The sequence below is a fragment of the Erythrolamprus reginae genome, chromosome 1 (genome assembly GCF_031021105.1).
Source record: "Erythrolamprus reginae isolate rEryReg1 chromosome 1, rEryReg1.hap1, whole genome shotgun sequence".
NCBI lineage: Eukaryota > Metazoa > Chordata > Lepidosauria > Squamata > Dipsadidae > Erythrolamprus > Erythrolamprus reginae.
Window position 1 is genome coordinate 260963475 of NC_091950.1, and position 16496 is coordinate 260979970.

Here is a 16496-nt window from a genome sequence, read left to right on the forward strand (position 1 = left end):
GAATGCAGTGGGGTAGCGAAAATGGAGCTCCACCCCAGGGCACCCAATTTGCATTGAAATATGTTGAAAGATAATGCAGAGTGTCCTACATAAGCCACACCCACAGTGTGGTAGTAAAAACTTTGGTAGACCTTCACTGCTGGCCTCATACTTTACCATTTTCCTAATCTATTTTGTCCATGCCATGCCTGGTTTTATCCAACTCAGTCATGTCAAACCACGTATTTCCTAAATCCCATACATTTTAGATTTTTGATAGGCCATGTTGCCTATTTTCGATGTATAGTATTGGGGTGGGGGGGACCCACCACATTTAATATACAACTAGAGAATACAGATATCTTTGACTTACAACCACAATTGAACCAAACATTTCTCCTTCTAATTTCTGGTCACATGACCATGTGTGGGCCTGCAAAAATGGTCATAAGTGTGAAAAATGGTCACAAGTCACTTTTTCCAATGCCGTTGTAACTTCAAACAAGCTGTTGTAAGTTAAGGATTACCTGTAATCAGGCTATTATGGTATCTCTTCTCTCTTCACAAACCTGTAAAAAAATCCAAATAAAGTAGTTTCCCTGAATTCTAAGGGTGAAGGGAGGAATCTAAGTGGCTATTATAAAAATCTTCAACCTTTTGAAAATATCATTCCAGCATGTACTAATTTCTTTACTTCAGCAGAAGATTAAATGTCATCATAAATTCTTTCCCTCATACCTGAAAGGTAATGGCTGAAGCTTAGTTAGCTAAAATGGGCCAGCTAACAGCATACTCAAGATGAGTTTAACCTTCTCTTCAGGGCCCAAGGATACTTCTCAAAGGCTGCTGGAATGCAAAATAATAATTGGAGTCTTTCTCCCCACCTTAATCCCTCTATGTATGCAGGTGTGTTTGCTGAAAGAACATCATCAGTGAATCTAGAGATTAATTTAGACCCTAGGTGTCAAACTCGATTGTGTCATGGACCTGCACATGCTTTGCCTTTGTGGAGCTGGGGTGGGTGTGGACTACACATGACATATCCAGTCCATGGACTGCCAGTTTGACTACCTGGCTAGATCAGTGTTTTTCAGCCTCAGTAACTTTAGGATTTGTGGATTTCAACTGCATACAGTCAGCATAGGGAATTCTGGGAGTTGAAGTCCACACATCTAAAAGTTGTTGAGGTTGGGAAACACTAAAGGAGAGATTAACCCAGTTTGCTTCTTCAATTAATTGATTTTTTTAAAAAATTCTACCTTTCTTATTATATAAGTAACTCAAGGTGGCAAACATACCTAATACTCCTTCCTCTTCCTATTTTCCTCACAACCACAATCCTGCGAAGTAAGTTGGGATGTGATAAAGTGACTGGCCTAAAGAGATCCAGCTAAATCTCATGCTAAAGGTGGGACTAGAACGCATAGTCTCCTGCTTCCTAGGCCAGCATCTTCACAACTACACCAAAGAGCAGGTGGCAGTCATAGCCATGAGGGCCTTTGTGCAACTGTGGGTTGTATGCCAGTTATGCCTTTCCCTTTCCTGGACCAACAGTCCCTATTCACAGTCACTCATGCCCTAATCCCTTTCTGTCTTGATTATTGCAACATGCTCTACATGTGGCTGCCTTGAAGAGCATCCAGAAGCTCCAGTTGGTGCAAAATGCAGCAGTCCACATGGTGTTATGCAGACCCCAGTGTACTCATGTATAACTTCTGCGGGAGCTGCATTGGCTGACAATTTGCTACCGGGTGTAAATCAAGGTACTGCTTGTCACCTTTAAACCCCTTCATGGCTACGGAGAGTGGCAGCATGCAAATAGATAGATAGATAGATAGATAGATAGATGGATGGATGGATGGATGGATGGATGGATGGATGGATGGATGGATGGATGGATGGATGGATGGATGGATGGATAGATAGATAGATAGATAGATAGATAGATAGATAGATAGATAGATAGATAGATAGATAGTTAAATAGATAAATAAATAAATAAACAAACAAACAAACAAACAAATAAATAAATAAATAACTGAGGGACTGTCTCTTTCTGGTCACGGCATCTACCCAACCCATCAGAGCTGAGAGGCAGGGTATGTTGTTGGTGCCATCCCCTAGGGAGATACACCTAGTGGGACCCAGAAGAAGAGCCTTCTTTGTGGGGGGCCCACTCTCTGGAACATTCTCCAGAAATTAGAACTGCTCCCACTCTAGCACTCTTCCGGAAGCTGCTGAAGATCTGGTTCTGCCAGCAGCCTGGGGAACCCAGAGTGGGATGGAGCCCATTAAATGGCTCACGTGAGGTGCTGTCACAGGGACATGGGCGGTGGTGATTTTATTATATTAATTTATTATATGACTCTTTTATTCGTTTTATTATTTTTATATGAGGCTTTATCTTCTGTAAGCCATGAACAGGCGGCAATATAAATTATAGATAGATAGATAGATAGATAGATAGATAGATAGATGATAGATAGATAGATAGATAGATAGATAGATAGATAGATAGATAAGCAAATTAGCAAATAAACAAATATACTACTCTCTCCCCCACCCCTGCCCCATTGCTGCCACTGCCATCAGTCCACAAAGCAAAAAAGTTGGGGATTCCTCATCTATATCATTTATCTACATCCACCTATCATCTATCTACCTACCTACCTACCTACCTATCTACCTAAAGATCGATGTATCTGTATCTATCTGTCTATCTATCTGATTTATTTGCCATTCATCTCGCCTCAAAGCAGTTCTATTATAGGTAAAAGCTGTGTGGTCCTGGCAGGTTCTCTGCATCTCCTAATTTTGTCTCCTTTCCTCAAATAAGATAGAGGAATGGAACATTGGAATAATAAGAATAGACAAGTTGGGTCACTTCATATAGGTGGAATGTTAAGGAACCAATCTAATTTTTTGCTTCAGGCTTTAGAATGCATTGGGCCAGCTGTGGCCATACACAAACATATGAAAATATCCATTCAGAGACGACACCCCATAGAAGAATACAATTTCACCTCTGAAGGAGATGGGACGTTAAAAAGTGTGACATAAACAAATAAATAAACAGCATCTTTGTCTAACTTTCTAATCCAAAACCAATGAATAATCCCACTAAAGTAATGTGAGAGTCAGAAAGAGAGAGAGAGTTGACTTCCTGAAGAGCCAAGCAAAGGTGTCCACTCCTAATCACGATTGATCCAAAAAAAGTGAAGGTGAGTTGTGATGTCATGACATAAGCTCTGTCCTTTTGCTCCACAAAGCCAGAGTTGCAAATGCTGTGACAATGGTGCCCACTCATGTCTGCCCAACATGCAACAGAATATTTGGTTCCCATAAAGGCCTTACCAGTCACTTGCGGACACATTGCGTATAGCCCACAACCAATTAGATGTCAAGGTCCTCTTCGAACATGATGTACGAACATCATCATCATCATTAGATAATGGGTAGGGTTTGCACCACAACCAACATCACTGGTTTCTGCCTACCTCACCCAAAGACACCTATGCTTACAGCAACTGCATTTAGGCTTCTATACTGCTCTATAGTGCTTTATAGTCCTCTCTAAGGGGTTTATGGAGTCAGCATATTGTCCCCAATAATCTGGATCTTCATTTTACCCACCCTCAGAAGAAATAAAAGCTGAGTCAATCTTGAACTGGTCAAGATTGAACTGCAACTGGGAAAACACTCCCCGACTGGAGGAATTGGTCAAAAGGGACCATGCATATTCCCTGGGGTCACACGCCCCCCCCCCGGCATCACTCAACGCCCCTCCCCAGGGCACACACACCAGTGTTTGAGAAGCACTGCCCAAGGCTGCTACCAAATATCAGTTCCTGATTTCTAACTTCTTGTTGGCCACACTATAAAAAGAGAAAAATAATGTGGCTAAGTAAAATGGAGTGACTCTGACTAGCCATCATTCATTTCTTTTATTTATTCTTCAATGGTCTGGCTTCTTCCAGCTGTGAAGCTGCAACAGACCATAATGAAACATCCAAAGAGAGGAAATGCAACTAAGTTAAGAATCATTTGGTGCAGAGAGAGAGAACCACAAGGTGACTTTAGAGATTTTTATTAGCACAAAGCGGGGTGGGGTGTGTGGAGAGAAACAAACAACTGTGAAACTTACGGTTTAAATGAGTCCGTGGTGATTGTAAAGTATGACTAAAAATTTGCTTGCACTACAAAACAGGCAATGCCACAAAGGATAACTTAGAAGGTCATGTGCTCAGCTCCTCTGATTTATTTGCAGCTGCGGCCCTCGATTCGTTTACATCGCTGCAGCGTTTTGAGTTCAGCAGGGTTTTTACAAAAAGCCACAAGAGTTCACAGCTCAGATTAAGAAGCGGCGTTCCTGATCTATAGCTAAGCAGTTCCCAGTTTCCACTTGCAAGACAGGGAATTGCGTTTTGGGGGTAGAAAGAACTAGGATTGAAATACATAGAAACTCGTGACAGCCGCTGTCCAGTGATTATGGACTTTTATTACCGGCAAGCCGAAAAACACTTCTATTCAGAGTGACATCATTGCCAATTGTGATGGCATTATAAGAAAATGACACCAAGATGCAGCCTTCAAAAAACAACAACTCCTAAACATTGCCAGTTTTCCATTGCAGAACTATTACACAAACAAAACTACAGCTTCTCTCAAGCCTTTTGTTCACCAAGCACACTCGTTTCCCAACATGCTTCTTGTCATTTATGGTTATTCAGCTGGCTTCGCAGGTATCTCTCTTATCCTATCACCTGGGAGAGGTTTAATGTCAGGTACCTCTTCCCCGTGCTTATACACACTGATGGTGACATCGACTATCTCGCCCCCATACTTGTTCTTGACACTGATGCTGTATTTTCCAGAATCCTCTGAGGACACCCCCTTAATTACCAAACTGGCATGCTTCCCTTGTTCCAGTTTAGCTGTGTAATGGTCGTTCTGTTCAAGTTCCCTGTCATTCTTATACCAGACCACTTCAGGATCAGGATTACCAAACACAGTGCAGGTTAGATTCAGGGTCTAAAAGAAAAAAGAAGAAAAAGAAAACTTATGCAGTGGGTTTAGACAATGGGAGGTTTAGAGAAGGGAAATAATTTTAAATTGTATATAATAGTGGTCCCTAATCTTTGGGGCACCAGAGGGGGCAAGGTTTCACATGTTGCCTGCATCCAGAAGATGGGGCTCCAGTTGTTTGTGCAGCCCAGATGCTGGCATGCCACAGCCCAATTCTGGACCCCTGGTATATAAGAGAATCCAAGCGAGGATAAGAAAAAAATTTCTTCCATTTATTTAACTTAAGACAAAAGCCATTGTAAATTAGCCTCACTCTGCCCTGGCACAGGTTAAAGGCATATTTTTGTTTGTGCTTTCGGTTTCCATGTTGCAGTTCATTAAATCACTTGGGTATTCATTCACAATATCTTCTTGTCTTAGGTGCAATAGCAAAAGCATTAAGCATATTCTTCAAAGATAAATTTGCATTAGATATACCTTCCAGTTAGCATCTATTATAGACTTGTATGAGATGTATAATTTATGGATTGGTTGATAAAGTGTTATTGTTGTGATTGTTGTGAAGTCATGTTCAGCCCATCATGACCCCATGGACAATGTCTCTCCAGGCCTTTCTGTTCTTTATCATCCTCTGGAGTCCATTTAAGTTGATGCCTACTCCTTCAGTGACTCCATCCAGTCACCTCATTTTCTGCCATCCTCTTTTAACCTCAATCTTTCCCAGCATTAGGTTCTTCTCCAGTGAGTCCTTCATATTCATTAGGTGGCCGAAATATTTGAGTTTTATCTTCAGGATCTGATCTTTTAAAACCCTGCTGTTCTGTTCGGGTCGTATGTGACCCGAAGCCAAGTTTGAGTCCCTGTAAAAAATTTTCCCTGCATATCTGAAACTTGAAATTTCATGACTATTCATCATTTCAGGGGTTCTCTCTATGAGAATTTTTTTTGGGGGGTGGGGGGCTTAGTTTTTGCTGGGCAAAAAAAGTTACAAATCTTATGTTCCCGGGTCACCCTGACCCGGACCGAAAACTCTTCATTTGCAGTGCTTATGTTTGGTCTTTTTGAAAGCTTTTTTCACTTGGAAAGTAGTCTGAACATTTCTGCACACAATGATATGAAAATTGAAATGAAAAAAGTAAATCTTATTGGTTTATTTTGCGGATATAATGCACGCCCCCCCCGTTTTTGTGAAATTTTTTTCAATTTATGGATAGTTTTGCTTGCAAAATGCATTCTATTTTACTAAAGTTGGTGTGGGATTGGTAGCTTGAACATTTCTGAATATAAGAAAAATATAAAGGAACTGAAAAAAATGATTCTTATTGGTTTTTTAACATCAGAAATAAGGCCTCCCCCCCCCCCTTGGCTGCTTGCAACCATTTTCACTTTTTATTTTTTTATGCTCCAAATCCGAAATATTCTTTAAAATCTTAGGCATTCATTTACTCAATTTAACAATGCTGACCATCAAAAAAATATTTGTGGGGGTGGGGGAAAATTTTTTTTTCTGGGCAAAAAAAAAGTCACACTTAGTCTGTTCGGGTCATATAGACCCGGACCAAAATGATTTTTTTTAGGCACTTGAATTTGGTCTTTTTGAAAACCTTTTCAACTGGAAAACTAGTTTGAACATTTATGAACATAATGATATGAAAATTGAACTGGAAAAATTGAGACTTATATTTTTATTTTGATCAAAAAGCCCCTCCCCCCATCCTTTTTTAATTTTGTGTCAATTTCTATTTTTTAAGGCTACAAATCCCTAAGGAATTTCCCCCCAAAAGGTTTGATATACTAAATTGAACATTTCTGAATATAAGAAAAATATAAAGGAACTGAACAAAATGGTTCTTATTGGTTTATTTTTGCCACAAAAGGGCCACCCCCCCTCGGCCTTGCTGTGTGCCATTATTGTCACTGTTTATACATATTTGTCTAGAAATATTTGGAATATCCTTTTGAAAATCAACCACATTGTAGCCAGAGAACTAATTTTATGAAACAAATCCATTTTACTAAAAAAAAGTATGTAAGTTTGAAATTAACAGCATAATTTTTATATAAATTGAAATAATTGAGGCATACTTTATGTGCAAAATAAACCAATATGCATCAATTTTTCCAGTTCAATTTTCATATCATTATGTTCAGAAATGTTCAAGCTACCAATCCCACACCAACTTTAGTAAAATAGAATGTATTTTGCTAGCAAAACTATCCATAAAGTGAAGACTATTTAAAAAAAACGGAGGGGGCGTGCATTTCATCAACAAAATAAACCAATATGCATCAATTTTTCCAGTTCAATTTTCATATCATTATGTTCAGAAATGTTCAAGCTACCAATCCCATACCAACTTTAGTAAAATAGAATGCATTTTGCAAGCAAAACTATCCATAAATTGAAAAAAATTTCACAAAAACAGGGGGGCGTGCATTATATCCGCAAAATAAACCAATAAGATTTACTTTTTTCATTTCAATTTTCATATCATTGTGTGCAGAAATGTTCAGACTACTTTCCAAGTGAAAAAAGCTTTCAAAAAGACCAAACATAAGCACTGCAAATGAAGAGTTTTCGGTCCGGGTCAGGGTGACCCGGGAACATAAGATTTGTTACTTTTCTTAAACAGAACAGGAGGGTTAAAAAGCAGTCAAGGTTGATCTCCTCTAGGACTGACCAGCGATTGGGTTGCCTTGCAGTCCAAGGGATTCACAGGAGTCTTCTCCAGCACCATAGCTCAAAGACCTCAATTCTTTGGTGCTCATCCTTTCTTATGGTCCATACATTGCAACCAGTTGACTACACAAACTTTTGTTATTTATTTATTTAGCCCCATGTTATCAAGTACGTATTGGTAGTATACAAAGTTATAACAATGTTTATATACATGATACTAGTAAGAGAGAAACATTAGGACAGGGGATGATAGGCATATTGGTGCACTTATGCACACCCCTTACTGTCCTCTTAGGAATCGGGTGAGGTCAACAGTGGATAGTCTAAGGGTAAAGTTTTGGGGTTAGTTGGCAGGATGATGTCTCTGCTTTTTAGTATGTTTTTCTAGATTTGTCATAGTTTTCCTCCCCAGGAAAAACAGCAAGCGTCTTTTATTTTCTTAGCTGCAGCCCGCATCTGAAGTGTTGGGCGAACCCAATGAAGTTCGGGTTTGGCGAACTCACCCGAACTTTGCCGTGAAGTTTGGGTGAGTTCGCCGAACCCGAACCCAAACCTGAACTTTTGCTTGCAGCAAGCCGCTGTGGCGTCCTTTTCTGTAAAAATAATGGGAATTCCCCACCTCCTTTTGCTTCCTTTTATTTTTACAGAAAAGGATGCCGCAGTGGTGTTGCAAGCAAAAGGAGGTGGGAAATCCCAAGAAGGGATTCCGGGGGCAGGGCTTTGACATCACGGAGACTACTTCCTGGCCAGCCGAAACGGGGAGGAATGAGTCTCCGTGACGTCAAAGCCCTGCCCCCGGAATCCTTTCTTGGGATTTCCCACCTCCTTTTGCTTGCAGCACTGCTATGGCATCCTTTTCTGTAAAAATAAAAGGAAGCAAAAGGAGGTGGGAAATCCCAAGAAAGGATTCTGGGGGCAGGGCTTTGACATCACTGAGACTCCTTCCTCCCCATTTTGGCCGGCCAGGAAGTAGTCTCCGTGATGTCAAAGCCCCGCCCCTGGAATCCCTTCATGGGATTTCCCACCTCCTTTTGCTTGCAGCACCGCAAGCAAAAGGAGGTGGAAAATCCCATCTCCTCCCGGGCGGCGGCATTTCGGGGTGTTCGGCCGAACCCAAACCCGAACCTGAACTTTACCCGAACTTTGAAAATAGTTCGGGTTCGGGTTCGGCATGCCGAACACTGCAAAGTTCAGCACGAGCCTGAACTTTATAGGTTTGGTTCGCCCAACACTACCCATCTGCAGTAATCTTGGATGTGCTGTTAAGTTGTTTTAAATTCTCAGTAACCGCATAGATGGATTGTCTCAAAGACAATCTGTCCCTAATCTGGGTTTTTTTTAAGGATCTTCCCATGAATTCATTAATCCTGGTTATCCTCATCTTCTCTTCCAATAAATAAATGAATGAATGAATGAATGAATGAATGAATGAATGAATGAATGAATGAATGAATGAAAAAATAAAATAAAATAAAATAAAATATAAAAAAAATAAAAATAAATAAAAAAATAAAATAAAATAAAATAAAATAAAATAAAAAATTAAGTTAAGTTAAGTTAAGTTAAGTTAAGTTAAATTAAATTAAATTAAATTAAATTAAATTAAATTAAATTAAATTAAATTAAATTAAATTAAATTAAATTAAATTGGGTCTTCACAAGTATGATGATTTGAGCCTCATCATTTTTGCCTTGAGAAGACCCTGGTTGATTTGTTGGCTGATTCACCTATCTATCTATCTATCTATCTATCTATCTATCTATCTATCTATCTATCTATCTATCTATCTCCATCCATTCATCTCCATACCTACCTACCTACCTACCTAAATCATCATCATTTATTTTGTGCTATCCATGGTATTTTCAGGTGTTTTCTCCAATACCCAATTTAAAAGCATATATATGCTATCTATTCTTCTTCTTCAAAGTCCAATGGGTTCATACTACTCAAATGTTTTTAAAGGAGGCCCTTTTTTCTGTATACACAAAAGTTCCTATTAAAAAAGAACTAAACTGACCAAAGGGTTTTATCCATACCTTGTCTTCCATTATGGTCACAACATCCGGCAAACCACCAATCACTTTACCACGATCTGTGAAAATACAAATATAAAGTCACTATGCTCTGTCTAAGTGCTCTGGCTACCTCAGAAAAGATGCAGCAATAGCAAACCAAAATTAAATACCACCCGGTCCTTCTCAATCAGGAGTCCATCTACCCTGACTCCATGCTTGATGTGAAGCAAGGCCACTACAGAAGACTCTCTTATGGCTCTGAGAGAGATGGGCAATTAAGAAATATGAAAAGAGAGAGGGAGGAGATGGGAGGGAGGGAGGGAGGAAAGAAAGAAAGAAAGAAGGGGGAGAAAGAGGGAAAGGGGAAAAGAGAAAGAAAGAAAGAAAGAAAGAATCATACAGAAGAACACCAGCAGCCTTTGCTACCCTCCAAACCTTACTACCATTCAAGACTTTGTTCTACTCTAATAGTGTTTTAAAACCAAAACATCCCTCAAAAGAGTTGGTTGTGGTTACCTTTGTCACCCATCTCTGAAAGGAGAATCTTAGTGCAAAAAATGAAACCGGCCTTCTTGACCATTTTTTGTTAACCATAGTAAGGTGCCTTGTTTACATCTATCTGTTTGGCAGGCTTTCTGTACAGATAATAGTGGCGTTGGGTATTGCTGATTGATTCAGTAGTAGTGAAGAGTTGCTACAGGAAATCTAAAATGACTGGATGTAGCCATGATTAGAAATGGAATGACCATAAGGTCATCAGGATGCTTCATCAAACTGGCAACAAACTGCATTAGAAAATGTCCAGAACTCAATGATGAAATAAGACACACTGCTGAAAGCTTGATACCAGATGACAATACTAAACACATTATAGTCACAGACAGAGATCTGGAGTTAGATAGAGCCCTGAGATGGCCGTTTTCGCTGGCAGTCTGGAATTGTTTAAGGTAATTAGAATTTTAAAAAAGAAGAAGAAGCAGCAGCAATGGGATCCTGGAGAGTTAAGAAGGGAAATAATGTTATTTGGATTCAAGGAGTTGAGGCCACTGCTCACAAGGAAAGTTTCAACTTGTAGAAAAAAAGGATGAATAAGTGGAACCTGATATAGCCATATAAAAATGACACCTTTGAGGAAGCTCAATGAGGAAAGATTGAAGAGATATGAATTCCTTCAGCATAGGTACACTAGAAAATTTCGTAACTCAAGACGCAGTGATGGCTACTAAATTTGGTGGCTTTATGCTTCTTAGAAGATAGGATTGCCACTGATTACTGATTAATTTGGTTCTTTATTATCTATTATTATCAGAGGCACTGATACCTCTCAATATGCTAGGAAGGACGATATATGGCGAGTAGAATCCGAGACCAAGCTACAAGAAATAAATTGGAATCACTTTATAATATGTAAATAGATACTTTGCTCTTGGGTTAAAATGGTTTATACAAGAAACACCCCCAATTTGGTGGTGGGGTATGAATTTTTGTCAGGTGGTGGGCACAATTCACAAACACTTGTTTTAGGTGGTGTGTATCTTTATATTGTAAAAAATCAATAAAATATATATTAAAAAACTGCTAGGAAACTTGCGCAGCAAATGGATGTTCCATCAAAACCCATAGCAAAACTAACAACATCAGGACACAAGTACAAACAAAATGGAATTTGCATATTGATATTACATCACTCATTTTAATTCTTCCACATCACTAATGTCTTTAACCGCTGAGTTCTAATAAGCATAATAGACTTATGTACCAATGTTTTATAGCCTTCTCTAAGTGGTTTACAAAGTCAGTTGGGTTCTCATTGAACCAACCTTGGAAGGATGGAAGGCTGAGTCCGCCTTTGAGCCTGCTGAAATTCAAACTGTCAAATTGCAGTCAGCCAGCAGTCAGCAGAAGTAGCCTGTAGTACTGCATTCTAACCACTGTGCCACCATGACTCTTTTTATAGAAATTTATCCACACCGTTATTGATTCTTAAACACAAATTAAGATAGCTATTGAGTTTGAGGTTTGACACTGATACTTATTTTGACCACCTAACATACTTCCTAAAATTATTGCACCACTATTGGTTCCTAAACACAAATTAATATATCTATTGAGTTTGAGGTTTAATACTGATACTTATTTTACCTGCTAACTCACTTCCTAAAAGTATTCAAATATTTAGATTTTTGTCTGCCAGATTACTGTTGTGGTTAGCTCTGGACCAGCTCCTGCCCCAAGGACTGTGGATGTGGGGGAGACATCCACATGCTGCAGGCCTGTTTTGCCCCTGGTGGAATCTGCTGATGAAGGATCCTCTGACCAAGAAGACATGAGTGACAGGGAGGAGGAGAGTGTGGCAGACAGCTCAGAAGGAGCTCAATTATCTAGCTCCTCCTTGGATTCAGAACAAGAGTTAATGATACAGCCACGCATGCGGAGAGCAATGCATAGGCAACAACAACTGAGAGATTATTACCTGTGGTTGGGTGGGGCTGTGGTAATTAGTGAGGGTGCTATAAAGAGCAGCCTGTGGGTTTGGCCATTGTGGAGGATTTTCTGATCGTTGTGTTTCATGACTGCTTTGCTGACTTTGATCTTTGTGTGCTGATTTTTCCCCGCATTGAAACTAACCCAGAGCAAAGTGTGTTTCACTTTGTGAAAGAAGAAGGACTATGAATTGCCTCACAGCTGCAAGCTAAGTATCACAGAACTGATAAGGGACTTCTACAAATTACCAATTTGTTTGGAGACAAGGGCTCTTTGCTAGACAAAAAGGGTGCTCTGTTTATTTGCATTTTCGGTATAAAGAACATTGTTTTGAATTTTCAAATGTGTGTGTGTGACTGAAATTGTGCATTTTTGGGAGGATTCTACCAGAGAGCTCGACAGAACAGGTTACTAATCACCCACCAGCTTTTCTGCACTTCCATACACATAACAAAAAACCAGATGTTTATTGTTCCCTGAAAGATATCATATATGTTTTACACTAACTTATGTAGGTCTCCCCAAAGGCATACCTACATGTTCCCTTTCAAACTGGAGTGAATTTCATCCCAACTAGGTGTATTCATTTGGTTCCCCAAACATACTTAGCTTGTTGTAGATAAACCTGACAGAACCCCCGGAGGTGTCACAAGTGGTTTGTCAGGGAAGAAACAGATATATTTATCCACACTTAAAAATAATACCATGACAGCAAATGGAGAAAGGAACCGAGAGGACAGTCACAGTGTGCAACTGACAGCCCTAGCTTCAAATTATGGTGAATTGTTTTCCAGAATGATTGCCTAAAGTGCTTTAGCAGCAGAGGCATTGAAGTGAAATATCATTGTGAAATATCGTAGCAATATTCTAATTCTCAGTGCTTTTATCTCAGTGTACCCTAATCCTTGCACCTATCTTTTTTTTAAACTTCCATAGTTTTCCAGATTTATTGCCTTAGGGCAGCTCTTTTCTTTGGAACATTTTTCAAATAAATTGCCTAACCAGTAATACCCCTATGGAAAGGCAGACAAGCAAGTGAAAAACATACCTTCCCACAAACATAGTCTATCCAGACCAATGTGAAGGTTGCCATTCAAGAAACAAATACATTGATCTTTCTAAAACAGGATCCTAGCTTAGTACTGGGCCATGGCCCATCCAGAACCCAGCTGTGCAAATGGTGGACAAGTGCAAAGCAAGCAGTTCCACTTGTGCAAATGGAGCTCTAGTTATGCAAGTAGAGCAGTAAGTGTTCTGCCACTCACACAAAACCATCCCTTCTCCTACATAGATGACACACACACACATCGGTGTGCAAAGCCAGAAAAGTTGGAGACCATTGTTCTAAAATATTATGAGCTTCTTAGCAAGGCCAATTTTGATACTGTATGCATTTCACACACACAAATCCTTATCATGATCATTTCTATTTCAAAGGAGGGGATAACAATAGCAATAGCACTTAGACTTATATACTGCTTAAAAGTGCTTTACAGCCCACTCTAAGCAGTTTACAAAGTCAGCAAATTGCCTCCAACAATCTAGGTCCTCCTTTTACCGACCTAAGAAGGATGGAAAGACTAAGCCAATCTTGAGCTGATGAGAATCGAACTGCTGGCAGTCGACATAATTTCCTGTTCACTAAGAAACAAAAATGTCATCTGAAATTTCATTTTAATACAAAAAGATGACAAATGAAAGCACACTTCTGCACTTAGTATTTGACACTCCTTATGCTCATAAGCCATTTATATTTCTATTCTCACAATTTTTGTTCCATTCCATCAATATGATGTTTGAGGGAGGGGAGAATCTAGTTATTTGTCGATGTTCAATTACCAAATGAATGAATTCTTTATTATAGCCAATGGCTAGCAGTTAAAATAGCCTTCTGCAGTAAGCATCCATACCATAATAAAATAATAAGAGAGAGAGAGAGTATCATTGAAGGAAAAGAGGACTGTATGAGACAACTAAACCTGTTGAAAAAAATTGCCAATCTGTTTTGCTGGCATCCTCTCATTATCTTCTGCTGACGGGGCATCAGCAAAACTGATAATCCATCACTCTCTCCAGTTGCTGTCTTATAATCTATTGCCTCTATGTTTGTCTACGCGTGCTTTATTATATATACACTATCGCTCGGATGTTCTAGTTCTAGACTATTGGATGGCCCTCGGCAATAATAAAGAATTCATTCATCCAATAATATCAAATTATTAACTAGATAAAAGAGGAGAAAACAATATCTGAATCAAGATTTTATATTCATGTTTCCTGCCTGAATGGAAAAAGAAAATCCCGGTCAGATCTAAGGAGGATCAAATTGTTTGCCAAATCACTGAACCAAAGAAGCAAATCTGGTTATCTATATACACCTCATATTTCTACCACAATCATTCATCATGTTTGATGTTATGTACTGAATATATATGGTTGTGTTAAGCCCCGCTAAAGTGAACAAACCTTTAGATGACCCTAACTGTTACCTCCAAATGTTTTGTGCTAAAATGAAACTAAACTTTAGATGACCCTAACTGTTAATTCTGTTTGGGAGGGAAACTTAGAACATTCATATTTGGGTGGGCTTTTTCAAGGATTATGATTGGTTGAGGACCTGTGGGTCTATAATATAAATTACAGGCATTTTGCCTGCTGTTCCTCAGTTCCAGTTTTGAGTCAATAAATGTTGATCTGCTTCTTACCTACTAGAGCCCACTACACAATATTTGATTAAAATATATTATTTGTATAAGACTGACTTTTTCATAATTCATTCAAAGCTACTCTTTTCATTTTTACTAGCATGCTATCTCCTGTTCTTCCATTTTCATACTGAATATTCCTTTGTTTGTTTCTTTATTTACTTTCAAATACTTACTTTTCTCAGCAAAAGCAGCCGCCCTGAAGTTCAAAATAAAATAGAAAAAAAAATTAACATCCTAGTACAATGACACTGATGGCCAAAATAAACTAATTGCAAAGTTTATATCCAAAGCAAAAGATAAATAAATAAAATCTTACTTGAGCCGCTGGAATTCTTCATAGGCCTCATCGAAAGCTGCAGTGAAACATTTCAGCATGTTAGGAACTTGACTTTATGAGTTGGCACAAATGCAAGCATATGTACTTGCCTTGCTTCCCCCACCACCACCCACAGCCTACAGTGTGGTACAGAAACATCAAACAAAATCTGAAAGCAGGGATCAAAGTCAGTCTTGATGAGACGTGGAATGAATAAAGATAATGCATGTTCCTGGAACATTTTGAGCACAGAATGGATGCTTTTGAATAACCCAAAGAGAAATAGGGCAATTTCCAAAATATATTTGACAGGGATAAAATATTGCATGGGTGGTAAATATTCATACCTTGCCCAGATAGATCAAGGGTCCGCTTGTGGGCTTCCTTGCCATCAAACAGTTCAAAGGTGTATTTCCCTTTATCTTTTTCGGTAGGCTCACATATCTGTATCCATGCGACTTCATCACTACCACCAATTCTCATCTTTTCACTTGAAGAAACTTTAGCTTCCCTAGGTGAACCAAGAGACCACATTCGATCAAACGTGCATCATTTTCATATACTTGGACATTACAAAACAGGAGAGGACTAGTCAGTCCTGCTGCAACTTAAACCACTAAATCAGGGGTGTCAAACTTGATGGCCCACAGGCTGGATTCATCACATGCAGGCCACGCCTACCCCAGCCCCGTGAAGGGAAGAAATCTCGTGAAACGTCACATGATGGCAACATCACGCCATGAGTTTTACACCTGTGCTCTAAATAGAAATGATCCTTGGCTCCATTTGTTGACAGGCATAGTTCATTAGAAATTGAGTGTACTGCAGTATTGCAAAACGAGAACTGAAAATCATGCACCCAAATCCCTAAGTTCTACCAAAGGTGCTTTTTCAAGAGGCAACTGGACTTTCTGGTTTTTCTTTGCTTCTCATTCAAGAAGCTTCTTCAGTTCTGGGGCAATCCCTGTAAGAATGTTGAAGAAGCATCATCAAAGAAAAACCAGAAAATCCAGTTGCCTCTTGAAAAAGCACTTTTGAGAAAATCATGACCTGGATGACTGAAAATCTCCATAGACATTTCCTAAGTTCTACTTTTTCCTTCCTTAACTGTCTTTATTGCCCCATCAGTGTAACCAATCAGGTTCAGTCAAGATATTTTCTTAAGAGTCAGTCCGCGTGTAGTTTGTTATGTGACCCCACTCCTTCTTCCAGATAGGTGACCTTGAGACGGTGTCTTAAGGAGACATAGCACTTACTTTCATTTCCCAAAGCATTCCCTCCTTCA

General features: G+C 39.2%; 1 protein-coding gene across 1 annotated transcript in view; it reads right to left on the reverse strand.

The window, feature by feature from the left end:
• Positions 1-4687: 4687 nt before the first annotated feature.
• Positions 4688-16496, reverse strand: part of MYOM2 (myomesin 2) — a 106357-nt gene continuing 94548 nt past the window's right edge. Inside the window, exons 32-36 of the mRNA XM_070738708.1 lie at positions 15559-15722; positions 15212-15248; positions 15069-15091; positions 9725-9780; positions 4688-5010 (exon numbers count right to left, since the gene is read on the reverse strand). Of these exons, the coding sequence (XP_070594809.1) occupies positions 4702-5010; positions 9725-9780; positions 15069-15091; positions 15212-15248; positions 15559-15722 (589 nt within the window). The 3' untranslated portion in view covers positions 4688-4701. The remainder of the gene's footprint in view (positions 5011-9724; positions 9781-15068; positions 15092-15211; positions 15249-15558; positions 15723-16496) is intronic.